The following is a 27,492-nucleotide window of genomic DNA, read 5'->3' as shown; positions in this document are numbered from 1 at the left end:
TAGCTGCACAGCTTAATGAAGCTGTTGTCCGTTTAGGTGAGAAGGTATTCATGGTAGATTGTACATGTTCCACACTGAGTAAAATATGAATGTTCTCTTCTTGGTTTGTGTCAAAACAGTCACAGAATGAATGAAATGGAGAAGCTCATCAAAGAAAGTGGTACTTGTCTGGGTGAGTTGGTCTGAGTTACACTTGTGATTGATTGCATCACTGCAGTGGAACGAAGTCGGGTGTCAGAGCTTTTATGGACCACTACAGTACAGTGGTGTTGGATTTCAAGGCATATGCCCTTGGCCATAGGTGATAATACTATCCAGTCCCATACAGACACACAGAGACGCACGCACACACTTATTTAATACACACAGTGTTTCATTTTTATCTTAAATAATTCATCTTAAGGGGAATTCTCCAACCTTTAACCTTGTTTCAAATTTAATTTGAAACAACTTGTTTAAACTGCTCATCCAGCAGGATAAACACGACCTGACACCCACACAGGTGGCTTCACAATGTGCCAGTCTGTTGGCACAGATATCAGAAGACTGCAGTCACACCTGTACTGACATCACTTCATTCCACAAGCTCTGATTTCAGGTGACCGTAAACACACATGTATGGCAGGTCTTTGTGTGTGTGTGTGTGTGTTTACCCCGTCTCTGCTCTCGGTCGCGTCCTCCTGAAACTAATTGCAGCTCTCTCTCTCTCTCTCTCTCTCTGAGTGACAGGGAGGATTTCGCTTCGCCCGGAGCGACGTCACATTAAGGTGGAAGAAGAGGAGCGCATTTTTCCTGCCTTTATCATCCAAAGAAAACACAGCGGCAGACCGTGCAGCAGAGACGCCTCTACCTGCAGCCGGTGGGCACCGAAAATGATTTCATCCACTTCATCTGTGCGTCAGAGCGCGTAGGGAACGATCTCGCTGCACCAACAAAAAAAAAAACAAACAACCTATGTGTTAGAAATGCAGCAGCTCTAATCTTCCTCTTTGTTTTTTCTATAATGTCATTGTTTATAAAGCTCCAGAGACTGACAAGACTCAGAGTATCCTCACAGCCGGAACTTTTTCGTGCGCTGTTTCGCAGACAAATAAGACCTCGGCCGCTCTCAGAGTTCTCTTTCTCCCTCGGACACCGCTCTGAAAGCATGTAAAGTGCTGCGACAGATAGAGCAGGACGACAATGAAGAGGTTAACCACACCTTTGAAAGCGGACATCTCTTCACTAGCCTCTTGACCAACTTTGTTGCGCATTAAGATGCGCCCGACAGAAGAGGAGTTGGACTTTTGCGCACTCGTTGACAGTTTCCACTGAGTCTTTACTGAGTCGTATCCTCAAAAAAAGAGAAAGAAACACAGGGACCTCCTATGAATATCAGAAATAATAATCAAATTCGGCTGAAATCTTCACTTTAAACTTTGCTGGGGAAACTCTTTGAGGATTTGCAGCGTTCAACATGACGGTTCGTCTATCACGGATCCAGCTGGCCCTGTTCTTTATCTTGCTCTGTCCGGTCAATATCATCGGACTCTGGTGGTAAGTACGCTTTTACCACGTGTTTTATGTCTCTCTGTGTCTTGCTAGTCTGGGACATTATAATGATCTATCCCAGTCTTACCATGCGTCCAGTCTGCGCACTTAATCCTGTTTTTCCTATTTATCCACAACACCATCATCCAGCATTACATTACCGGCTTTTCAGCTCAATACTCACGCTGCGGAAGACATTTCCCAGGTGACTCTGAGAGTCTATGATAATATATTTAATAATCAGCTCTGTAATTAGAAGGTTGTAAAGTGCAAACAATAATTCAAAAAACAACAGTGCAACAGTGTTACCCAGAAAATATAATAACTGTGTGTGTGTGTGTGTTATTTTCTTAAATAATTATTAGCATGTAATTAATTTCCTGCAAAGTGATCTATGAATACCTACAGGAAAGGTATTCTGAAAATAAAATTCTGGAGAAAGACAGACAAACAGGGAGGTGAGGGAGATATGTGTGCTTTTCATTGCCTGCAGTGAGATAGAAGACAGGGGGACTGGTGGATGTGTTGTGGATGGTGTGTGTGTGTGTGTGTGTGTGTAGAGAGAGAGAGAGAGAGAGAGTTCAGAGTGAGGAATGTCAGGTGGCCCTTTAGGCGCAGTGGATATGTCATCATAAAACAATCCATACAGGCTCAGCTAGGCAAGGTGTGTGACAGTTGGACAGACAGACAGATGGACAGATGGACAGACAAATCTGCTGATAACATATTTTCTGTTCATGTCTTTGTGTTTCTGTGTTTTCTGCCTAATGTGTAGTGTTTCATTAGAAGACATCTCTATGTTTCTCTCTGTCTTTTTACACACACACACACATATACACACATTTCTGTAGTGTTTGAATGTGAAGCTTTGTGATTTTTTTCTGCATTGAATCCTCCCACTGTTCATTCAGAGCCCAGTCAAGGTCAATGTGGGATGTAGTGTCACGGAGGCTCTGCAAGTCTATGTCCTTGTATGACTGAGGCTGATGGATCTCCTCAGCTTTGGCATTGTTCTGATGCTTAGTGTAGCTGAGAGGTAAATTTAGCTAACCTGTGCGGATGAATCGAGTCACTCACTAGTAAAAATGAAAGCTTTCTTCCTGTATCAACAGAATTTATTGAACCCTGAATGTATTTTGGCTCCTTCTGTAATAAATGCAGAGTTAATATTGTGTCATGATGGAGGAGTAGGAAGAATGCTTGGGTTGCCGGGTGGGAAAAAAAGAGTAGGAAAAGCAGCTCTGATATAGAAAAACCCTCTGTGACCCACTAACACCTGCTTTTGTCTGCAGTGGGAAACTTGCCCTCCGGGTCAAATGAATCTGCAGTAGTCGCAGATATATAGCGCATCTGAACTGCTGATTTGTGCGTCAGAGCGCGCAGCAGTCACTGCCTCCGCCATATACATTTGTTACTTACAGGGACAGCAAAAAAAGGCTTAACCAAAGCACATCATCCTCATCATCATGTACCAGTAAGTTCAGCCTGACTCTTCAACATTGTTGTCAAATTCAAATTAAATCTCTGAAAATCAAACACTGATCAGGCAATCAAATCACTGTTTTTGCGAACTCATGTAACCATTAATCATTACAGCCCTGTCATTGCCAGGAGGCTAATACTCATCACCATGGTAACTGACAATGGTGGTGGCATAGGGAGTGTTTGGGCTTATAAAATGTGGGTTTTACCATGATCGTAACCTAAACCTACCTTAACCGTAGTTTTTAATGCCTAACCCCAACCTTGAGTGTAAAGGGAACAGAAGTGATGTTCATGTTGTTGCCTCGATTTAAACTCTTGGAAATGACTATGACCTGGACCTGTGATGTTGGGCAGAAAGGAACCCCAGAATCCTGGGTTAAAGTCCACTGCACACTCACCATCCACTCCCACTATAATCTTACCCAGAGTTTTGCAGCTACGTGTGTCATGTGATCAGATAATGTCAGGCCATATGCTTCATGCTGGCCAACCATCTGTTGTTTCTGCGAGTACATATTGACCAAATGTGGCATTTATTTGCAGTTTAAACATGTAGGTAAAACAGTGATCACCAAAAGAAAGAAAAGTTCCCCTTTACTTGTGACTAAACCTGGCAAAATGATTGTGACATGTACTACTCCTGCAGTAGACTTCAGTTGGCAGCACGTTCTACAGGACATTTATTTAGAATAAATGCTGCAGTGGATTAAGGGAATCAACACTAAGAAATCAGCTACTTCCTCTTTATCCCCACTGACATACGTTGTCATCTTCTTTCACTCACTCGTTCACTCGTTCACTGGCTCACTTACACACTCACTCACTCAGACAAATGAGTGGGCACATTCACTAGTACACCCACACACAGGCTACAGACACACACACACACACACACACAGAGTGGCAGCTAGGGTGAAGCCACACCTGTGGGTTGCTCTGCAGTCTGCCAGGACAATGATTCTCTCTGTTGAAAGACGCTGGACATACCATCACACATCTCTCTTTCTCTGTCTCATGCTCAAGCTCCGTTTGAATGTCTCTATCTGTGTGTGTGTCTCTTCAAGGAAAATGCCTATCATATAGATAGGTTGTCGCTGAAGGAAAAGAGAGAGCTGCAATGAGAGTAAGAGAGATGAAATGCTGGGAGATAGCTGTCCTTTCAGAGCCTCTGCTGATTAAAGCGTTCTAATCATTTGGCCTGAGAGCAGAGAGCAAAGCTCAGGGATTGAGGAATGTCTTTGCTCTCTTATACCAGTTTTGACTGCAGTGTGCTTAGCAGGGCCAACTTTGTTATGAGTGTGTGTGTGTGTGTCTGTCATATCCCTGGTTTGGCGGACAGCCCGCCTGGAGTGTGCCACATGGCCACAGGTGCACACACACACACACACACACACACACTGCATTTATGTGTGTTCCCATCTCTCTCTCTCTCTCTCTCTCTCTCTGTGCTATGTGTCAGACTAAATACATGTCCAACCCGTAGATCCTGGTTAAACATGCACTCAAACATGTACAAACACACTTATCCAGTCATACAGTTATGGGAACATATAGGCTAAGCTATAGTGAGAACCTCCATCATCACCAGAGGAGAGTTTCATTGTAACAGATCTTATCTTGTCCACTCCGGTCCTGCTCTGAAAAGCTAAATGTCTAATCAGGACCAGGGAGATGGGTACAGATAAAGATTAAATGACGATGTGGGTTTGGCATCACGCACAGTAAAGGGATTGAAATAAAAAAAAGTTAGTGTGTGTGTGTGTGTGTGAAGGGGGATATGTGTGCAAAAGTGCAGAAACAGACAGAGAAGAGGGCAAATAGAGTCCAAAAAAATCAGGCTAGGTTGTACATGGATACAAAATCTCTCATGGGTGTGGCCCGACACAGTCTGTCTTTAGTCTGTCTTTTTGTCAAAATATTTTTACATGTATAATCATCAGTCTAGTCATCTCAAGATTAGCCTGACCACTGCCAGGCAACCTTAAAAAAGGAGACTTACTTAAATGAGCATTCTAACCAAGCGGCAACCTTTGGGGATCAGACTTGAAGCCCATGCGGAAGTGTCAAAACTTGAAGTTCACGCTGCAACCACCGGGGGCTGGCTCCAGAAGCGAGTCATTTCCCATAGACTCCCATGTTACGCCGCTTAAGCCACAGACGGTTGACGTATCACAGCGCAAGTTCCCTGCTTCTACGATCGCCCGCCCCCCTAAACTCCACTCGTGCTCCCCCTCTTTGTCCATATTTGGAGTTTTGGCGACATGACGCTGCCAACATGGCGTGGTCTGAATGTCCCGGAGCCTCCCACCGAGCCTCAAAACGGCTCTTTAGAAACAAACGGGTGACGTCACGGAAGCTCTGTCCATAGTTTTTACTGTCAATGATTTTAACCTGATATTCATGTAATACCGCTTTGTACCACTGGACGGGATAGTGAGTCAATCTGAGATGTAGTCTTCATGAGAGGAAGAAGAAAACAGTATTTGTGTTTTGCATACAAATCATCCAAACAAGGCTACATGCCATAAATGGTGGTTTGTCGCTCTGTGTAAGCTTTGGGATGGACGGGCAGTGTGTCCACCCTGCTTCTCATGTATTGCAGTGATGGCTTGACACACTTTGTTTTGGGAGAAAAGACTTTTCTCAAAATTTCTAGTCAGAATATTTGTCTCTCCCTTGCAACACCTCTGGTATGGTTAATTCCGTGGGTACTGTTGATCTCATCCTGTTTAACTGCTCCATTTTATCTGAATACATCCACACTCTGACTCTGATTTGTATCTCTTGGCTGTCAGGACTGTTGGGTGTGCCACTGTTGTTAAAACAGAACAAATGTTTTTCTCATGTGAGATTGCTTTGGTGGTGTTGGTTTCCTGCTGGTCACACTCATTTTGCTACTGAGCCCAATGTGGATTACGAGTGCTGAAACTTGTTATCGTGGCAGAATTCATTGTTCTCAGCACATTGTTGGAACATGTCTGAAAGTGATGGACATGTCCCAGACTGCAGGGTCAGGGAAAACAGCGGTTTTAAAAATGAGCAGACAAATTTTACATGTGTTTTGATTTACATCATGTCCTTATCACCTTGCTTTATCGCCTTTGCATCCCTCTTTCGTAACTTACTCTGAACCCCCAGCATCTATTTCCATCTTTAGACTCTCTCTTTGAGCTTTTTCCTTTTTCACTCTGGCGTCTCAGACTAACGCTTGTCGTGACTGTCTTCATCTCCAGCATACTTGAGGGATTAAGGAGGGATGAAATTCACTCATTCGTGGGTGGAGTGAAAAAAAGAAAGGGCCCCGTACAGTACAGCTTTATATCTATGGTGCCGTGAGATCTTTAATGAAACCTGAGGTCTCTCTGAGCACCGATGTTTAATCTCTGTCTGACCCACCTCGGGCACAGAAAACTCTCCCTATCTTTCTCTTATATCATCTAGATTAACCTAATTTTAGAAATCTGTCAGTCCATGCCTTTTAATATTGTGCTAAATCTTTAAGACATTTTCTTTAAATAAATAATTGATCGGAGGTAATCACATTTTGATGAGCCAACACCATTGACTGCCAATGCACTGTTACAATTTTTGTTTAGATCAGCTGTGAACTTGTCACAGACTGTAGGACTGATAATCTTCCTATCAGTGCTTTTGATTTGAGTACTTTTGTCTTGTTTTATCTCTGTCTGCTATGATCTTCTGCATTTATCATCATGAGAACTGTTCATGCGGGACAGTGTTTCCTGAAAAAAGCCACTGATAGTATCAACAAGTGAACATCCTCCTTTTGACTGACTTATCTGTGCAGGAGCTGTAATGACAGACTGAGGAACAGTAGCCCTTTGCATGGAGAGGATCTGATTACAGCCTCACTTTGAAGTCTCAGTGCTTTTATGTGCACGTCTGCACTGTAGAAAATGCACCTGCTGTGTATGCTTGTCCAAACTCCATGAACATTTCTACATTAAGTTGACCTTTTTAAACAAAATTTATCTTCACTGACGACGCACAGATATCTTCATAAAATATTTGCTTGCTTTTCTTTGCACTTTTTTGGAGTCTACTGTAAGTATTGCGCAAGACATCACACTATAATGACACTTGAACTTGGTGAATGTTGGGTTTTTGGGTCTGTTTCAAGCAATGTTCTTTACCACCTGAGTGAACCCCACTTCCAACGTTCCCCTCATTGTGCCCTGTTTACATGGGCCCAAAAACTGCATGTTGCAATATTGCATGTTGGGCCCACAGCCCAACATGCATTTTACAAACAGCTTGAATATAAAATGACCATTTTATGTATTTACACAGGTAGTTTTTTTGAAAAATGTCTTCAGTGCTTCAGCTGTAGCATCACATTATATCTAATCTGCAGCATTTTCGGCTCAAGAAGATATTGTTTATTTAAGAGATACTTTTTTTAAGAGATACAACAGTTTTCTCATATTTAGACAGTAAGAATTACAGATGAATATAATTTTTGAAATTTAAAAAAACATTTATATGGGGTTTATTTGTAAGAAATCAGGCACAGAAAAATGTTCTCTGGTTCAGCTACAAATGAGAATGCCATATAGGAAATGATCAAATTATAGGTTAAGACAAAAGAACTCACCATATGCTGCTGTTTTGGTCTGCAGCAGTTATTGAAACAGGGATAAAGAGAAGAAGCTGCTTTGTCTTGAGTGAGTGCCCCATAAACTGAAGCTGCAGCAGTGCAGGTTCAGTTGCAGCCTGTGGCCCCATATCTTTCCCCAATTGCATCATGTCTGTCAATAACAGTCCTGAAAGTATCTAAAGCTTAGAGCAGGATGTAAGTAACTTTTAGATATTTTAATGTGAGTCTGATGAATGAAAGACATGAATGGAGACCATTACCCACATATCTATACATGAAACCGAGCAAATAGAGTGAGAGTGAGAGAAGTGAAAGTGAAAGAGGACTCGCTGCAGTGCTTAATGCTAAAATGGTTCAGATACAACCTTTTCTTCATCACATACTTTGCACTGTCCACTTTGCACATTTTGTTTGCACCACAAGAGTTGTGTGTTTTATCAAAGCCCTCTAACTGTGTCTCTCTTTCTGACACAGCACTCAGAGAACAAAACTCCATCCAGTACATTCACTAAGTTTTACAACTCTACACCTCCCATTATAAAAAGCAGGCTGTCTTTTGTGAGCTGCTGACAGAGCTGGCTTCCCAGCGCTGCCCCTGGCACACACACACACACACACTTACACACATAGAGTCACACACAAAGACACAAACATGCCAGTTCTCTTTCTTCCATCCTTTAAAAAACAACTACACTTGCATGCATGGACGTTTACATTTACTTTCTCTCTCTTGTTGTATGCCTGTCTCCCTGTCCCACACACACACACACACACACTGTTCCTGATAAAAGCATGTAGATAATTAGTGTTTTTTGAGTGGGAGTGTGTGTTGCTAAGTTCTGTACCTGTACCTGCAAATTAACACATTGAAACTGTATGTTTTAATTATCTGTTTGACTGCTCCACCACACACACATTTTACACTCTCACACACAGTACACCTGTCTTGACAATTGTTTCCATAGAGATGTTGTCAATACACAATAATGGAATGGAACTGTGGGTGTCCTTGCAGTGTGCACACAAACATGTGTGTGTGTGTGTGTGCCTCAGCTTGTATTATGTGCCAGTTGATTTATTATCCTTTTCTCTAACATCCAGGTTTTCACATCAGATATCACAGCTGATTATGTTGGATTAGGAACATTTACTCCTCCTCCTTTGAGAAGTTGGAAAAACTCTAATCCGTGCTGTCTACCGTTATCACATATTTAAGTCCTCCTAGGGACGACATTTGGGCAGTTTGCCCTTCATGCCCTCCATGACAGGACTGGCAAAGAGGCTTCCTATGAGGTGTGTTTTCATTCAATCATCTGCTGACATGTAAGCATGTCATGTACGGTAAATAGATTTTTTTTGTTAAAAAAAATTCTAAAATATCAGCTAGAATGAAAGCAGCACTTATATATGTGTGTGTGTGTGTGTGTGCAAATGTCTAGCCTTGTGTCAGACCGCCAGGAGAGAGTATCGGCAAGAGTGTTTGTTCTGCTTCTTTAAACAAACTCTCAAGGCAGATGATTGATATCGGGAGGTGCGATTAACGGCCTTTCGCTCACCCTCGCTTTCTCCTTCTCTAAAAGTTATAGATGGCAACTGCAAAAATTTTAGGACTGTGAAGCAGAGGCAAAAAAGAAAGAGAAAGGGATGAGTGTGTGATAACAGAGGGAAGGACATAAGAGTCACTTTCCTGTTGAAGTGGCCACAGACGCTGGCAGTGCGTCTAAAGTGCCAAAGCCACCCCCCTTTCCCCCATTAAGAGTTAGAATAAACTATTTATCTGTATTATACACAATCATCTGTCAAAGCTGCTGTGGAGCTCCACAGCTGCATCCATCAAAAACACCATATATACATGTATAGTTTCCTGGTTTAAATATTTGAATTACCTTTAAGAGATTGTGATTTATTTTGCCACACACTTAAACACTTTTCTGTAATACAATATATACACTTTTCTTTTCGACCAGTTTAATCTGGGAAGTTTTGGATAGGTCTGATTTGAGGGATGTGTGTGGTTTCTAGATCTGGAAATCTAGAAAGTCTGGCCTTCTGGTTTACCAAAATCAACTTAAGCAACATTAAGATCAACCGGCCTTTTCTGTTAAGAGACGTCCAACTATGTGACTTTTAGCTTTGAAAAAAAGGACCACACAGTCTCTCCCATGGTGCAGTCCAATAGAAGAAGAAAAAAATACAGACTTGTGAATGTGACGTCAGAACTGAGATGCCTCTCTGGGAAAATGTGCTCCGTTGTCTCCCACATGCCCCCCCCCCAGTTCAAGACGCACATTGTCGCCACAGCTGAGATGTGTGGGCAGAAAAAAAAACTGGCAGGCTGAGCAGCCGAAGAAAAAAACGTTCGCTTGTGGTTTGCTGATGATTCTGGTTGCATAGCTTGTACTGTGTGATTACATTAACAGGTGCCACACACACACACACAAAAAACCCTCTGTTGTTGTCACGTTGCTTTGGAGATTGTGCTCTTCTCTAACGTTGTTTAAACTTTGGCAGGGCGGTGGGCAGTCCACTGGTCATGGATCCCAACAGCATTTGCAGGAAGGCGAAGCGTCTGGTGGGGAAGCAGGCTGAGCTGTGCCAGACTCAGCCTGAGATTGTGAGAGAGGTGGCCAAAGGAGCCAGGCTGGGCGTCAGGGAGTGCCAGTACCAGTTCAGGTACCGCCGGTGGAACTGCACCAGCCACAACAAATACTTTGGGAAAATACTTCAGCAAGGTGAGTGAGGATGGAACCGACGTGTCCAAATTTTGTGTGTCTCCTTTTTTCAGCTTTAGTAGAGGTGAGATTTGACCTTGGCTGTGATCAAAAGAAGTGCAATTCCAAGGATGTCAAACTATATTTTTATGAGTGAGAAATTGTCTAATTTAATCTCATTTTGGTATAAAATAAGTTATAAATCATTAAGTACATCAGTAGTTTGGATTTGGATCACATACTTTTACAGGATTTTAAATCCTTGCATAAAAAAACCTCTTTAAACGGTGTCACGTCCCATTTTTCAGCCGTGGGATTGCAGCCGGTGTCCTTACGTCAACTCGGGGTCAGATCCCCGTCTGATGGCACTCCAACAGACAAGGGCAGCTGTTGTATTTCAGACCAGACGTATTCACACTTGACTGACTCTCGTCTTCATCAGATTGGGCATGCTTGAAATGATCAGCTAAGATTGCCTTTTCTCTTAACATCTCTCTTAACATCTTCCTCCAGCTCTTTGAAGTCTGTAATATAACTGATGCAGGGTCACCGCTGGGTCCTCTGCAATTACTGTGTTGCTTTTTCTCTTGTGTGATTAGATTCATAGAGAGCTGCTTGTCTCTTCTCAGACTGGGATTATAGAGGACCTTTATCTGTGTGTCCAGTTAAACAAGGAGTATTTAATATTAATACACAGCAGGAATACATGCCAAACATGTTATTAAACCCACTTTGGAGAAACATGTGATAGTGGTGTGTTATCAGTCAATAGGATGATTGTATGAAAGCTTTTGACAGAGCTGAAATTTTCCACTTTGGAAAGCTTCTGATTACTTTTTGGCATACCAAGACGCATATAAAGTCCAATTTCTATCGAGGATGCACAGTGTTTTAAACATTTAAACAAGTTTGACTTTTCTAAAATTTTATTAGTTTTTTGTATACTGAACTTTAAACAGAAAAGAGAAAAGAAATATGAGTGATATACAGACTCAATAAATGAAGATATAAAGAACCACTACATCAAACTTTTGGCAAGTTCATAGTGACAAATTACTCTATATGTGTGCAACAAATCAGTGACTATATTCATTATTTAATAGTTATTGCTGAATAATAATAATAATAATAATATGTGAGTGCCAGAGTGTGTGAAGTCCAGTGGGGAGTGTGAGTTACTTTTTTTTTTTATTCATCTGTCCCAACACAAACCTGAAACATACCCCAGCACACACACTGCTGGCACTGGCTGTAATTCGGCAAAAGGACCTGCAAAAGAAACCAGAACCACCTTTCTAAAAAAAAAAAAAAAAAAACCTTTTATTGTTGATATCTTCCTCCTCCCCAGGACATCAAAATGAGAGTCACTCTAAATGACTGATAATGAACCCCAATGGAAACATTGTTGCCATCCATGCAATAAGGTATTTTTATTTTGTGAGCAGGGACATAATTTGAGTGTGACAAGAAGAGGGGCATGGTGTGGCTTTGAGTAGGAAACCTCAGTGAGCCAAAAACTCTCATCGCTCCATCATCATCATCTCAGCACTCACATGTTCTGGTGAGGGCCGCTTAAGTGTGGGCCTCTGATGGGATGTCACGTTCACAGTTCCATGTCACCTTGCTGCAGAGTGGATAGGAGTTTTCATGACTACTGCAGAGTCATTTGACCAAAGAGTGAATCTCAGTTGCTCACTTTTTTATCGCAGACAACATTAGTTGTTTTTTTTTTCATCTGGTGTAAAAGTTCAACACGTCAGGTTTCTAAGCTTAATCAAAGCCAGCAGTGCATCAAAAGTTGCCCTGTAGTCAAACGTAACGACAAGGTCCATCAGGTCAAGGAAATGCATAAGAAGCTATTGCAAACTTTTTTTAAATGCAAAAAATGCTTCGCAAGCTTCTCATTTCTTAGAACCATAGGGTTGTAAAAATTCCAGAAAACATGATGTTATTTGTCAGCAAGTCATGTAGAAGAACCCCCTAATGGTTAAAAAAATGTTGTTTTGTCTCTTATCTCGTCTGAATTTATGACACCAGCGTTGTCAGTGTCTCTGAGAGCGATGAAGACAAAGACAGATTGAGAAGAGAGAGCGAGGAAGAGAAAGGAAAAAAAAAGAGGGCAAGAATCTACCAGCAGAAGACAGACTCGCAATTAATCATAAATTCCTGGCTGTCTATAAGGGAGGCAAAAGTGCTGCTCTGTTTTGAAGTCTTTGTACTCAATTACCTGCTCTTAATGGCTTGGTTTACTATAGAGTGGAGGATGTCAAAATAAAAGTGCATTTGTATTTTGACGTACTCTGTGGTATCCTCATTGACCCTTATTTAGAACGGTGATAAAACAAAAAGTATAATGATGATGCAGGTTTTTGCCAAACGGGTGCCAGAGTGGAAACCACTTCCAAAGTGTCATACTAAATACTTTTTACTAAGTTTAAACAGGCACATAATCTTGTCAGGAAATGCTTGGAAAATATGGGTTAAGTAGATGTTAACGATGTCTGTGTTGCATTTGTGAAGGAGAGACATTTCATCATGGGTTTCATCCGATCCATACAGTGAAAACACAGCTTTAAGGCATTTAGTCCTGGAGAGCCCCCAACCTATTTTTTTTTTGTCTCTGTGAAAACAAGCCATCTTCCCTCACTGTTCAAACATAACCCTGGCAGTGCTCATGTCATGTGGTGCGTTCGTTAGATAACCTTCTTCAGAAATGGGATTAGCTTTTTGACATGTTAAAGAGCAGCATGGCTGCTGTTTGTCAATGTGTAGCCTGTTATAGCACTGAAGCGGGATAACTGTGCAGCCAGTGTGTGTGTGCATATGAGCTGATGGACATGATAATGGATACATTACATTACATATCAGGCAGAAAAATGAGCCTGCAGAGAAAAGGAGACTGGAGGTGTAGTGTAGAAATGTGTATTTATACAATAGGGGTGTTTCACAACATTACTGCAACACTGCCATTTCACACCTCTGCTGCAACTGTGTGCGAATGAATGAACATGTTGACGCAGGGACACGTTCTCTCCTCTGGACATGAACGAGGTCAGATTTCTGCTTTCTCGTCATTAATCGGTAGTTATTATCCTCTTTTTCTTCAGGACTCGCAGTGTGAGCCAGCCAGCATGCAGCGATGCTGGTAATCACACGACAACGGATGCAGTGGCTCTTCTTTGATGCCAGACGGTGTATGCAAATATGTGTGTGTGTGGAAATCAATGCTGTAAAGTAAACAGCTTTTGCTCCAGGCGGCAAAGTGGTTGCGCAATTATTAAACTAGTCATCAATCATGTCAACTGTTTCATCCTTATTAATCTTTACAGAAATAGAAAGAGGTAATGGCATGTTAGTGCTACTGTCTGCTTGATAATGTGATTCCTTCAGATTGAATTTAGACTGAAGATCTGACATGTTTCCAGTTAGGAGAATATCAGTGGGACCGATGAGTAAAGGTGTTCATATCTGTGAAAATGATCGGCCATCTCTAAAATATATCAAATAACAAAAGCTTGCCTAAAACGTTGTGGCATCAAAACTTCTCCTGTATGTCACACCTACAGAAGTGAATCCTCCTGCTGAAGATCTTGTGTTCCATTTTCTCCCCAGAGAAAATGGAACACAAGGTCAATATTTCAGTCCATAAAAACAGAATGTGAGCATATTTCTCCAGCAGCATCTCCACACGTTCATGAGGGTCAGGACTCGTCCTGATGGTAGCTATAAATGGCAAAATCTGTTTGTGTTGTGAACAAGTTGTGAATATGTGTGTATTAACCCGTTACCCTGTGGTGTATAGGCACTCAAAACTTGGCCGTTTGTGGCTATCGCTCCAATGATTGAAGGACGTTGGGAAAATATGTTCTGTGTCATATCTGGCAGATGTATTATCAACCAAATGTGGTGGTTTTCATTATTATCTGTTGATTTATTCAGTCGATCAAGGGAGTAAAAGACATTATGACACAATTTGTTCTTGCTACAATTAAACAGACTATTTTACTATGAACTAAGTGGACTAGTGGTGATGCAGTTAAAAGGTCTTTCCTGGTTGGAGTTTGTGCTTTCTTTTGTAATTGTAGATCCTTGAGGATCCTTGAATGGTGGCAAGCATACATTGGTTGGTCAGACATATACACAGCACCAGTAACCACAGCTGTATAGCATATGCTTGTTGTGTAAATATTAGCCTTACATTGACACAACAATTGTAGGTAAAGCTTTTATTTATTGAACTGTACTGCCACCTATTATATCACATTTTATTTTAATTTACTGCTATACCACTGTGTGACCTCTGTGACAAAGCAGGTTGTTCTTTAAGACCCTTCTAAGACCCTTTTTACACATAATTTTCACATTTTCTCCTATCTTAGCATGTCTAATTTGAATGATTTAACAAACTATAGCCCAAGGCATATTACCTCCTTCCACAGTTCACACATCAGATCTACAATTGTGAAAGAGCATTGGATGTAATCAGCATTCACTGCAGGTGTCACCCAGTCTACCAAAACACAGGAACCATGCTTCATTCACAAAACAAACAATGTGTGTTTTTTTTAACCATGGCATGTCTGGACTGTAATGTCGCTGTCTCAGATGTAACATACCTGATCATCCTTGTATGGCCGCCTTAAAGTCTGATTAAAAGAATAAATCCTGCAGAAGGCCTTTTTGGAATTAGAAGCAGACGTAGACAGGCCCAGACACCCACCACGGCTGAGAATTTGTTTGGAATTCATGTCTGCGAGGAAAATACGAAACAGGGAGCCTCAAATCATCAGATTTTTGATAGCTGCTCCCTTCATTCTCCCTCTACTTAAACCGTAACCTTATTTTTTTTTTAATCTCCTCTCACTGTTTTTCACTTAAATATATACACTTTTCATTTACCAGTAAAAATGGTTTTATATAAACAAACATCCACATTACATTTGTGTGCAGATTTTGTGTATTAAATGCGGTGCATTTGAGGACATCTGGACAGCTTCCCAGCCTGTTTGGACACAGCTTGTGTTACTATCACCATATTGTACCAATAATGAGCTGTGCGATGATATTTCACACATGTCACTCTAAATAGATGCAGAGATGTTTTGGAGATGACACATCTTGATTTAAGTACGTTGCAGCTCCTGAAAACCTCAGCCCTGCTTTTCTGAACAGTGGGAACAATGAGGTGTGGTCTGTGTGAGCTGTAACAGGGGCAAGGAGCACGCGCACACACACACACACACATACATAGAGTTGTAGAAATGCTCTACATGCACCACTACATCTAAAGATACATAGTTGTTTATTGAATCTAGCATCAGTCAGCCAGTTGGAAACTCTGGACATATGCTGCGTTTACACAAAACATCACTTTTCATACACAGACACAATGACACACACACGGACTTATACAAATTGGCCTGCAGTGGAGACATCTCTGGGTGTTGGGGTGTACAGCTGGTATTGATATCAAGGCGTGCTGGGGTGTGCAGGTTTCGTCGCACGCCACCCATTCTGTGTGTGTGTGTGTTACCATTTCTAATGAATCCCATTCACTGAATCATGCGATATGGAGTTGGCAGTGGTGACGGTGGTGACTGCACGCTCGCCGCCTTCCAGCTCTTAGAAATAAAAGTCCTGTGCTTAGTCTCCACACAGCATAGAAAGGATGGAATATTTCTCCTTAAGATTTTCATACACTTGTGTTTGGTTCACTTTAGAAGACATTACGCTGGCTTAGATTAATTTCCTGGAAACTTATCCTAACCCTAATCAAAACTACTACTTGCCTAACCCCTAATCCTTACCCTGACCTTACAGTCTAGCACAAATACTTGGCAGAAAAATCATTGCTTGTATCTTTTCTGCAGGCCACTGGATAGGGCTTTTGTGACTGGATGGTGAAGCTGATCAGGTCTTAGGAAGGAAAGGGACTACTTAGCAGGTGATTGGACAAATCAGTCTGTCAGCTGTATCAAAGCATTCTCTCATATCAGCCCAGTGTGATCCTTCCACAGCTAATGACACTAAGCTGCAATAAAGACATGTTGTGCTGAGGTTGAGAATGATGCTGAATCCATCGGGGAGGACAGACGATCAATTTGCAGTTGCGTTTGGACATGTCTTCAACCAGAAGTGCTAAGCTCTGTACCCGAAATAAACCAGCAGCTGTGGTGTGTGTGAGTGTCAATGTGTGTACATGAGCGAGAAATAGCCATCCGCTCAGCACCACAAATCCAGCGACACTTAAGATTGAAATAATGGACCAGGACTAAGAGAAAGGGCCTTTCATCCTGTTCCATGAAGCTGAGATATTGATCGACTGAATGGAGAGACAGTGTCTGGATGGAAACTAGCTGTTGAAGTCCCTCTTTCCCCTTGTTGATAATGCTAATGCTAATAAAAATAAAAGATATGTGAATGTGGTATAGTCAGAAGATGTTTGTCTAGGAACTGGATACATCTGAGAGAGCATTTGATTTGTTCTGGCAGACAATGTTTGGCTACTTTCCTCTTCAAACCAATTTACACTTATGGTTGTTGGGCCAATCACAACTGTTTGTATCGACAGTTGTTGATACTCTTATGGCTACGTCCTACCTGTCGTGTTGCTCTTACTGGTTGTAGGACTATCAAAAGTCTTTGTATAAAAATAAACAACATTATGGTGTGTTCAAGTGCTTAGTTTGTGTTTAGTTACTGTTGTCTAAAAAAGGAGGACGTATAATGAACCAGCCAAGCCAACTGTGCAGTTTTTTTCAACATGACAAGACATTTTGGCATCACTACTGTACAGCGAGTGGAACAGTGTTGTTCGTCTGGTATACAATCCATAGTTTTGAAAAATTGGACAGAGAGGTTCAGGGTTAGACCCTTCTCAATCGATGACAAGCTAAAGTACCTGTGTTTGCCTATGTAAATTAGCATACTGGGATTTCTCAGAATCCTTTGTTATGGTGGTACAAATGAAGCCTGTGTAAAGTGTTAAAAGTGCATTTCCATCTCCATATTAAATGTAATGTAACTCACAAGTTTACATTTTTTCCATCCATAAATAATGGTGTGACAGTTAGCTACTGACTTACATCATGAGCTTCCCACCTCCCTAAATGTGGGATTACACTGGGCTGTGTCTGAGATCACCTTCTCATTTACTAATAAACAGGCTAAATGGGTACAATTGTGAGCTACTGTCCTCTGTATGAGGTCTAATGATCTGGACAGCACTAACATGTTTTGGTGGACAATGATGCTGCCAACATGGTGATACTCAGAGCATGCCACAGGGACTCAAAATGACTCTTCAGAAACCTGTATGTGGTATTACAGATGCTCCATCATGTGGTTATATACAGTCTATGTTCTGAGCTAGAAGGTAGTTTGTTTTTTCAAAAAGATAGGACAGGATAGGATTTAACATTTATTTCAGCTACTTAGCAGCTAACCATGCTGCAGACTTACCCAGGCTAGGTGGTTTTCACCTCTTTGTCTCCTTTAAACCTAGCATGGCTGAATAGCTGTTTTTAATTAGAGAAACAGTTCATCTCTTTATCAAACTCATAATGAATAAATCAATTAGCAAGTTTTAGTTTGTTTAATTTTATAAGAGGAGTTTGGGTAAAATACACTTATGTCATCTGTTCAGAACTGATTCATTGTCTTGTATTTGGATGATGTGACGTGTAAACCAGCATCAAACCTCTCTTTCGTCTGTCCCTGTTTCTGTAGATATCCGGGAAACAGCATTCGTCTATGCAATCACTGCAGCTGGTGTGACCCACGCCGTGACCCAGGCCTGCAGCATGGGAGACCTGCTGCAGTGTGGCTGTGAGGCAACCAGGAACAGAGCACCTCCAAGGCCGCCTTCATCCTCCTCATCCTCTATCTCCTCCTCCTCTGGAGATGGGGTCAAATGGGAGTGGGGCGGCTGCGGAGATGATGTGGAGTTTGGTTATGAGAAGTCAAAACAGTTTATGGATGCCAAGAGGAGAAGGGGCAAAAGCGACATTAGGACGCTCATTGACCTGCACAACAACGAGGCAGGAAGGCTGGTAAGAAATAGGGTCACCAGTTTGCATACAAGTGGCATGACAAACACTTTACTGCAATTGCCGATGTTCCACTCCAGTCTTAAGCTGCAGTGGTGTTCTTTGGAATGTTCCTTCATTCCATGAACATGCAAAAGAGAAAGACATGGCCTCCAGCCATATTTGTGTAGCGCCGTAAGCCGATATTCTAACAAGAATCAGGTTTCTGAAACTAAAAAACAAGAGCGTGCCACACATTTTGTTTTCAGGCCTCCGAGGCAGATAGCTTCTAACATTTCCACAGCCCTTGTAGAACTTTAAAGTTCTTCTTTGTTGGTTGTGTGAACACCAAGTGAGTTATGGCCGTGACAATTCAACATGCGGCTAAAAAGAGAGATCAAGTTGCAACTTTTCAGATGAGTTAATTGCCCTTATTTATAAGCCAGCTTCCAGCTTTACTTCTAGCTGCTGCTGTTTTCGCTGGTTTGTTACGGTCCACTTGCAGTAATGTTGACACATGCACAGGCACCACGCTGAGGTGCAAAGTTCACTTCAGCTGGGGTCAAAGGCAGGTAGAGAGGAGGAGATTTTTGGGATATAGTCCAATTGTAGCATTAGCGAAGAAACCATTTGAACATAAGAAGAAACTTGCACACAAATTCCTACAGGCAGTGAAAGAAGCATGCTGCGATGCGCCCAAATGTCTGTTTATGTGAATGCATGCTTGTATACACATTTTGTGTGTGTGTGTGTGTGCGTGTGTGTCTAAATGGGCAGGTGTGTGTGTGTGATGGGTTAATTATGTGCAGTATAAGTGAATGATCTGTTGTCAAGGCTTGTTAGATGTAGGAAGGCCAGAGGCAATATGGAGGGAAAGAGGGGGGCTGGGGAGTTAAATTCCTTCGGAATAGCGTCTGCTTTTATCTTACCTATCTATCAGTGAGTGTTTGTGTGCTGATCTGATGGCTTTGTCTGTGATATATCATGAAAACACCATACATTTTTCTTAAGTGAAGTTGTTGAGTTTTCAGTTCAGGGTACAAGATAAAAGTTCTTTATCCCATTTTTTGTTCCTTTTTTGATCAACATCTTTTCTTTTCACCTGCTTTCCCTACCTTCATCTCTCTTTTCCCCTCCACACACTATATAGGCAGTGAAGCTCTACATGCGGACTGAGTGCAAGTGCCACGGACTGTCGGGCTCGTGCACTTTGCGGACGTGCTGGAAAAAGATGCCTCATTTCCGTGAGGTGGGCGACCGCCTGCTGGAGCGCTTCAACGGCGCTTCTAAGGTGATGGGGGGCAATGACGGCAAGACCCTCATCCCTGTTGGCCAGAACATAAAGCCGCCGGACAAACAGGATCTGATCTACTCGGACGAGTCTCCGGATTTCTGTCTTGCGAATCGGAAAACAGGTTCCCTGGGAACGAGGGGCCGCATGTGCAACAGCACAGCCATGGACATCAGCGGCTGTGATTTGCTGTGCTGTGAGAGGGGCTACCGGGAGGAAACAGTGGTTTTCGAGGAGAACTGCTTGTGCCGTTTCCATTGGTGTTGCGTTGTTCAGTGCAAGAAGTGCTTCGTCCGAAAAGAGCTTAGTCTGTGTCACTGATGAACTGAGGCTGAGATTGGTCAAAGTTACTTCTTACTACTTGTCTGTTACTTTTTGAGGTTCTTGCTTTAGTTTGGTTAGTTAGTTCCTGTCAGATAATGCCCTCATCCAGACTTTGATATTGTGTTTATTCTTGCCTTTGGACACCAGAGATGCTGGCAAAAAAAACAAAGAAACAAACAAAAACACAGGGAAACAATGGCAAGAAGGACAAGAAGGAAACACTAGGATGCCCAACATGTTTCCTATTTGACATATTTTTGTGTCTTGTTGATTAAAAAGGACCAAAGAATGTTCCATTTTCAATCTATGCTATAATCTATGCATGCAGTCCTGACAAGCTGGACGCTGGTGTAAGTGTCTCCCTCTTCCATAACAGAGCTTGGTTTGGATCTGAAACCAAAGAGTTTTAAAGTTGACCACTGACCTGCAAGGGTCAAGGAGACCATGATGAAACCTTTAAAGGCTTTAATGATTTTGTACTCTTGGTTATTTAAAGTACTTCAGAGAGATTGTTTTGTGCATTAAATATGCTGTAGGAAGATTACACATTTCACTATGGGCCAAATTCTAATAGTCGTGTATTTATAGAATGACTGTTAACCACCCAGAATCACAGTTTTTTTCATCACCTTATCCAAAACCATGCTGTTGTCCACTTCATTATTTTTTCCTGATTCTGCATAAACATTGGGCAAAAAAAGGGAAATCACATTATTGTCTTTGAAGAATGCTGTCACCGCTATGCTTCACAGGTGCGGACTTGGCCTGCCAGCGAGGACTCTTATTTATCTAAAGCTATGATGACAAGACTACTCACTTCCACCTCTGAAGCACTTTGGAAACAACAGCTGCCATGGACTTCCACAACAGCTTGGTGATTAAACCTTGGCTGTTTCTTCTGAACAAAAAAAAACATTTCTGTCAATCTTCACCACAAAAAATGTATATGATGTATTTTGTTATCTATTATGATATACAGGGCTAATAATAATAATAATAATAATAATAATAATGCACTTTGGATGTTGGCTTTTGTTTGATACTGTACGTGTGTGTGTCTGAGTGAGAAAGCGTGTGTGATTTTGTGTTTGTCGGCCAGTCGGTTACCACCACATCCTTCAGTGGACAGCAGTGTTGTATGTATGTCTGTTGCTGCCTGGTGTTAAACTGCATTATGCTGGTTATTGAAAGCACACTGACTCTCTGCCTCTGTATGAGACAGACAAGAGTTTATTTGTTGTTCATTTTCAGGGGAAGAGTGTTTCCTGCAAACTTATCATGTCATCTCATTTACACTTTTTAAGGTTTTATTATGTGACAATGGAGTATACTGATCTATAACACTGCTTCAACTTGTTCTGCAAAGGTTTGTTTGTGTGTGTATGTGTGTGTGTCCAGGTAGGATCTTATCTTACCCTTTATAATTTCGTTCGTTTTAATCTCTCTGCTGGTGGTGTATCATAACTCAGATCTGAATGATGTTCCCAAAGGTACCCTATTGTTTTTCATTATCTGCTGTATGACGGCGTTTTGCAGGGCCAAAATCAAATGACCAACGTTAGTACTGGCTTTATATTTTTCTGTCAGGTCATCTTACATCTAGATAAGGCCAAAGATAAAAGATACATTTAATAAATGTACCAGTTAACGCAGGCTTTTTTTTCCAATTTTGGACATAATTCTAACAACAACACATTTTATAACAAAATACAAATGTCACATTGGTGACGGCTCCTTCATTCACCCCATTATTAGCCAGCAGATTGTATGAGATCAATCCAATTGTCATTTATTTAAATGCAGTTTGTCCTCTGTCGCTTTTGATTTCTTTCTGATCTTCATCATTGTATTCTGCAGAAATCATTGCATACTTGGATGTTACACTGCAATTTCATTAAAAGTTTAAAGTGACTACAACAACATTATTTGTTGATGTATTGTAGGTGAACATTTATGTGACTGAAAAAGACTTGTATCGTTTTAATTGTAGTTTAGCAAGCTCTCTTAGACCTGAAATTAACCTAATCCTGTTTTACGACTTCTTTTTTTTTATATTTATAGCACTCCAACAAGGTAAGATGTATACATTCATTGTATTTCTGACTCCGGGAGTCATCCTTACATATAGCCCAGGTTATATACTTTCAGCACTTCCTTGCCTTGATCAGATTCTTTATGCCACTCTGCAGGAAGAGATATTGTTTTGAGGTATTTATGCTGCAGAAATGAAAAGACAAGAGGAAAAAAAGGGCCTGTATTAGATTGAGCTCTACAAGTTGACACAAGTTCATATTTTCCAGGAATTTCTTGCACAGTGGTGTATAGCACTTGGGCCAGAAGCTGTGTTAAAAATGTGGAAAGGTAGGCAGAAGACTAGGGAAAAATGCAGGGGGCACTCGTACCTATGCCAAACTCCTCTCCTCTCCTTTCCTCACCTCACCTCTCCTCTCCTCTCTTTAACCTGTGTCAGGCATTCAGTGCTGCATGGGCAAAGCCAGTGAAAATAGACAAGTGAGCAGATAGATTTATTAGAGCACTGGTATAAATATAGTTGCCTGTCGACATCTGTGTGCATGTGGCTGCATGTGTCTCTCTTTGTCAGTGTGTGTGTGTCCGTAGTAGTGTGTCGCCAGGTTAGAGCAGGCGTATTTTTCCATGGCGTATTTTTCCCCTTTTTTACAGAGAAATAGTGCCTGGGGAATGCAACATCATCCCTAATAGAGCTTGTACACACAGACACATGCAGCCTCACACAGAGCAATAATGAGGGGTTGCCATTGTACAGTAAACAGACTGACAGTGTTACTAAGTCATTCCAAAAGATCAGTCAGATAAACGGTGCCCTGTCACAGCTTCACTGCTGCAGCGGCGTCTTGGTGGTCTGCTGCTTTTATTTACCATGCATTTACAGTAAATGTGTGTTTGCTCGCAGTAAAACAAAAGGGGAAGGGCTGGAGTACAAGAAAATGAATGGGCCACTATGGGGAAATGAGCGACAAGGGAGGGAAAATTGATGAAGAGAGGAGGGAGAGACTAAGAGTAAGATAACGAAAGAGAACTTACCAGTAACCTGACTCTACAATGCTCTACCATTTGTGTGAACTCTCCTCCGATCATCTATCAATCTAAAATCCAGAGTTGGGCTCTGTGTGGGGTTCCATCTGATACCAACGACTGTAATTATAGGAGTGGGAGAGGCTGAGAAACATGTTTAACACAACCCGTGAAATGAAGCAATCTCGCTCCTTTTACAGATGGAATATGCACTAAAAGTATAATTCATCATGCTTTCAAAATACATACACACACATGCAATATCTGTGTTAGCTGTTTGGAAGAGACAGTGATCTTTGTGAGTTAATGCAGGCCCTGGAGGTGATGGCTCAGCTGCTGCCTAAGCTCCACAGCCCACCCAAACAGGCAGCTAAAGTGCTAAGAGATTTAATAGTCCATTTTGTGCACAACATCACATCTCCACCTTTTAGACGAAACATCGCCTCAGGACCCTAAAATGACAGTTACTCTGCAACAACATACACGCACAAAAAGAACAAAACATGTCAGCAGTGTTTGACTTGTTCCTGAGCACGAGGTGAGCGGAGTGCTGAGCCAGATGAATTGTTTTGCAGATAAAGATTTAAAATGTATTTTGGCAAATATGATCCAACTCCTTGAGAAATGCAGTAAATGAGCACTTTTCTCTAGGAACCTGTCATCATTGCAACATGCTGAAACAACACTTGAGAAAGACTCATTGACCCACATCATTGTCGTGGGTGGATAAACACTGAGATGACCCCAGGATGTATCTTTTATACTCATCTCCCCACTCCCCTAAATTTCCCTACATCTCCTCTGCTTCTCTCTCTCTCTCTCTCTCTCCATCGCACAGTCTCGCTTGTGTCATTTATCAAACCTGTCCTCTCCTTCGTCTCTGTTATCTCGGGTTGTGAAAATATGGCGGACTGGTCTGGTCTGTTGTCCTGCATGAAGACAGGGCAGGCCTCTCTCTCTCTCTCTCTCTCTCTCTCTCTTTAGGACAGAGATAATAAACATGGCTGTTTGTACAACAACGGTCAAAGAATGCCTGATGGGAAGCCGGTTACTAAAATGCTCACACATGTGTACTGTGATCAGTATAGACAGCATCTTTTCCCCTTGCATATTTCTGTAATGGGGCATTTAAGTGAGCAACAATGTTGAACTTAGGACAATCCTCGACCTCAGCTGAGTGGAACAGTTGGACCTGTTGCAGTGAAAGACCATGTGTGCTCTTAGAAGATGGTGATAAAATGATAGCAGGTCTAAGCAGTGTTTATAAAATGTAAGCCGTAGCGCTGGGACAGGCTGTTCATTTTGGGGTATGGACACAAGATGGCGCCCTTGGAGCAGAAAGAAAATGGCTTGAGACACTGACTAATTATGACGATATCAATGGAGAAAAGTAATAGCAAATATTATAATTAGTTACTGTTATGAATAAAAGTATTTTTTTTTCAATATGATTAATGTGTAGACAGTGTGAGCTTGTGTTCCATTATACGACTTTGTCTCAAAGCAACAGAAAGAGACAGACATTTTTATTGACATTTTAAGTCTAGTAACCCATATAATTATCCAGCGGTTCTTTATACGCTAAGTTTGCTCTGCACCCATGATAAGGCTTCGTAAACACATTCTTGGATCAGCTGCGAATGCTACTTTGCATATCTCCAGAGATATGCATGCCGATATCACATGTTATAGACACACACACACTGAGACAACAGCAAATATGTTGTAATCATCCCCAATTAGGGATACCCAGTGGTAAATGAGGCAGTAAGGTAAACAAGCACATGTGATTTTGCAAAAGAAAAAGGTTTGATGAGCAAGTGTGTGTGCAGATAAAAAGTTCTCTATGCAAAGTTTGATGAGATTAACACATAAAATACATAAAATGTATTTTGTTAATTTTATATTTTATAAAGAATCCATTATTTATTTATTTAAAGGGAGCAGGTAACCATGGATACAATAGTGTCATACAGGTGGAGCTTAGAAATATGGAAAAATGGGGAATTGACACTTTATTCATCCAGTACATAATCACACAATTATCAAATATGATGCTATTGTTTTGATGCAAACACATTTTTATATAAAACGTAAAATATAATAATTTGAAATTTTAGAAATGAAAAGTAGAATTGAACAGTTTCCAAAGTTATCAAATGTCAGACTGTAATGATGGTAATGCAAAACAATGCACATGTACAGTAAAATATACATATAAGATTGCAATGTACCAAATTAATGAAGACTTAAGCAGAGGAAATGGATCATTTTAAGTACCTTAGATGTAAAAAGTGTGTGTTAAATGATTAAAATAAACACTTACTCCAGTAGCTTCAGGCTTTAAAAACTCTTTCACTTTCCAAAAACAACCCCCTAAAATATTTTCTTTTCACCACAGGAGGAAAAAAAAAAATTATACAAGTTTAGCATCTCACTCTGGTGCCTGTTTTGTTAAAGGATCCTCTGTGAGGTTTGATCTCCCCTCCGGCATGGCTTCTCTGTACGTTCTGTGAATTGTTAGGATCATACAAATAAAATAACGGCATGTTCTAACCACCCTAGGATATTTTCTTTCCCCGCAAAGACGGGTTAATTGATTAGAACCACACTGCGGCCTCAGTCTGGGATTGCAACACAGATACATCACAGTGAGAAACAACAGCTCCTCTAATAACATGCATGTGTTACTGGCAGTGGACGGGGACAATATCAAGATCTACAGCAAAGCATGTGTAACGTAAACAGATGTACAGTGGAAGGCGGAACACACAGGATAATATTACCTGCTTCTAATGTTATTTATTTTATTTTTTTCAGTCTAGGATGAAGCCAAACAATTCCTCTACACTATTGCTGCAGTGTTTCGTGAGAAGAAAGACAAAGGTGAAATAATGTGCAGGGAACTTTCTCTTCTACACACCAGCACTCGCCATCAATCTTGAATGCAGATTATTTAACTAGGAGCCCTGTCATTTGTCCCAGCATGATATCATTTCACAGCTGTGTCTTCCTTTGCTCCCTCTGCACTTCACACAGAATCACTCACTAAACATGTGCCCCTACATGTGAACAAATACAAACACTCCAGCACCCATGCTATCCGCCCCCCCCCCCCCCCCCTCCGGATAGAGTGTTTGTGCAGTCACACAAACACGCACTCTCACACACAGCCAAGAATTTGCTTGTTAGAAGTTTGTTACTAGAGTTGAGCCTTGTAATTGACTAACCTCTTGCTCTGCCGCGCTCCTCTGCTTTGCTCATTTTCGTCAGCCGAGGCCAAAACTCTCCAAGAAACGTGAACTTTGCTTGAACTCCCTTCACAGAGAGACACCGAGAACGAGGGTGTGACAAACATTTAGTTAATATACTGCACAGCGGACTGTCACGGTGCTATTGGCCCATGTGTTGAGGTAGATAGTGAGGTAAAGAAAGGCCAAGAAGCAGGGAAAGATGGTGACGGATTTTGCAAAATAGCCACAAGCTATCTTTAAATGACTGCAGGTTGTAATTATTCCTGACCTTCTATCATAAATCCTATCAGAGTATACTACCTTCTACTTAATTTGTGGGATGTACTGCATGAGAGGTTTGGGTTCATGATGACCCTGTGCATGCATGCGTGCATTGAGTGGTGAAAGTAACCAGGAGACCCACTCTGCAATTCTGCAACAATGAAGGCAATCTTGAAAAGTTCATGGTAATAAAAGGCCAAAGTAATGGAAGGCCATTACTGTAGTGTATAAAATGCAGCAAAGTCAGAACACAAAGGGATGCCTCTGCACTTTAAAAGGCACCAATATACTTATCTCCATTTGTATATCACCTTTGACTTTACAAGTGTTGAAAGACGTAATCAGACCAAAGTTGCCATGGTTTTGACTCGAGCCTGAATGCAGCTAAAGTTTGCAGTTAACGGAATGGAAATAATCTGCGTGCTGTAACAAAATACACACATATCTCAACACTGTTGATGCAATTTAAAGCAAAAGCGTGACAGTTTTGGAAGTAGCAATTTCATATAAACATACATAGCAGAAACATGAACTGCAGACTTGATCCAATCCCGTCCTCACCAGGGAAACCTGAGGTCGATATGTCAGGCCTTGAAAAACAGAACACGAGTATATCCATGTGTTTATGAGGGTGGGCACTCATCGCAATGGTTGCTGAAAAAGAGGCGACCCCGTATGGAAAAGGTTTCCTTGTAAATCTGTTTAATGTTATAATTTTGGGTGATTTAAGACAAGCTATCGTCTTTACCGAAACCCTTACATTGTTTTTAATGCCAGACCTAGACCAGTTTTTAATGTCTAACTGCAGTGAAACTTAATAAGTGAAAACAAAACAGCTTGCAGCTTGGACTCTGAGTGAAGGTATGCCGAAGTGCCTATATCCCCACGATCCAAGAACCTGCCCTACCTCCTGGTCCCATGATTGGATCACTTCGGC

General features: G+C 41.4%; 1 protein-coding gene across 2 annotated transcripts; it reads left to right on the top strand.

Annotated features, from left to right (window-relative positions):
* Nucleotides 1–709: 709 nt before the first annotated feature.
* wnt6b (wingless-type MMTV integration site family, member 6b) lies at nucleotides 710–21,760 on the top strand. Of its 2 annotated transcripts, none has more exons than XM_028394330.1 (4): nucleotides 710–1,536; nucleotides 10,145–10,365; nucleotides 18,073–18,395; nucleotides 19,522–21,760. In XM_028394330.1, the coding sequence occupies exons 1-4, from the start codon at nucleotides 1,457–1,459 to the stop codon at nucleotides 19,981–19,983; spliced, it is 1,086 nt and encodes a 361-aa protein (XP_028250131.1). In that variant the 5' UTR covers nucleotides 710–1,456; the 3' UTR covers nucleotides 19,984–21,760. The 2 variants fall into 2 exon arrangements, with proteins under 2 accessions (XP_028250131.1, XP_028250132.1); XM_028394331.1 differs by lacking the exon at nucleotides 710–1,536 and adding an exon at nucleotides 10,009–10,053.
* Nucleotides 21,761–27,492: the final 5,732 nt, after the last annotated feature.

This window comes from Parambassis ranga, chromosome 21 (assembly GCF_900634625.1).
Source record: "Parambassis ranga chromosome 21, fParRan2.1, whole genome shotgun sequence".
Classification (NCBI taxonomy): Eukaryota; Metazoa; Chordata; class Actinopteri; family Ambassidae; genus Parambassis; species Parambassis ranga.
The sequence above is the reverse complement of the archived record's forward strand: the minus strand, read 5'-3'. Positions and strand labels throughout refer to the sequence as shown.

Bases quoted from the DNA above. Each gene is read 5' to 3' on its own strand.
- wnt6b (XM_028394330.1), top strand. From the start codon at position 1,457: ATGACGGTTCGTCTATCACGGATCCAGCTGGCCCTGTTCTTTATCTTG. The intron at 10,366-18,072 runs GTGAGTGAGGAT...CTGTTTCTGTAG, and splicing joins TGGGAAAATACTTCAGCAAG to ATATCCGGGAAACAGCATTC. The intron at 18,396-19,521 runs GTAAGAAATAGG...CACACTATATAG, and splicing joins ACAACGAGGCAGGAAGGCTG to GCAGTGAAGCTCTACATGCG.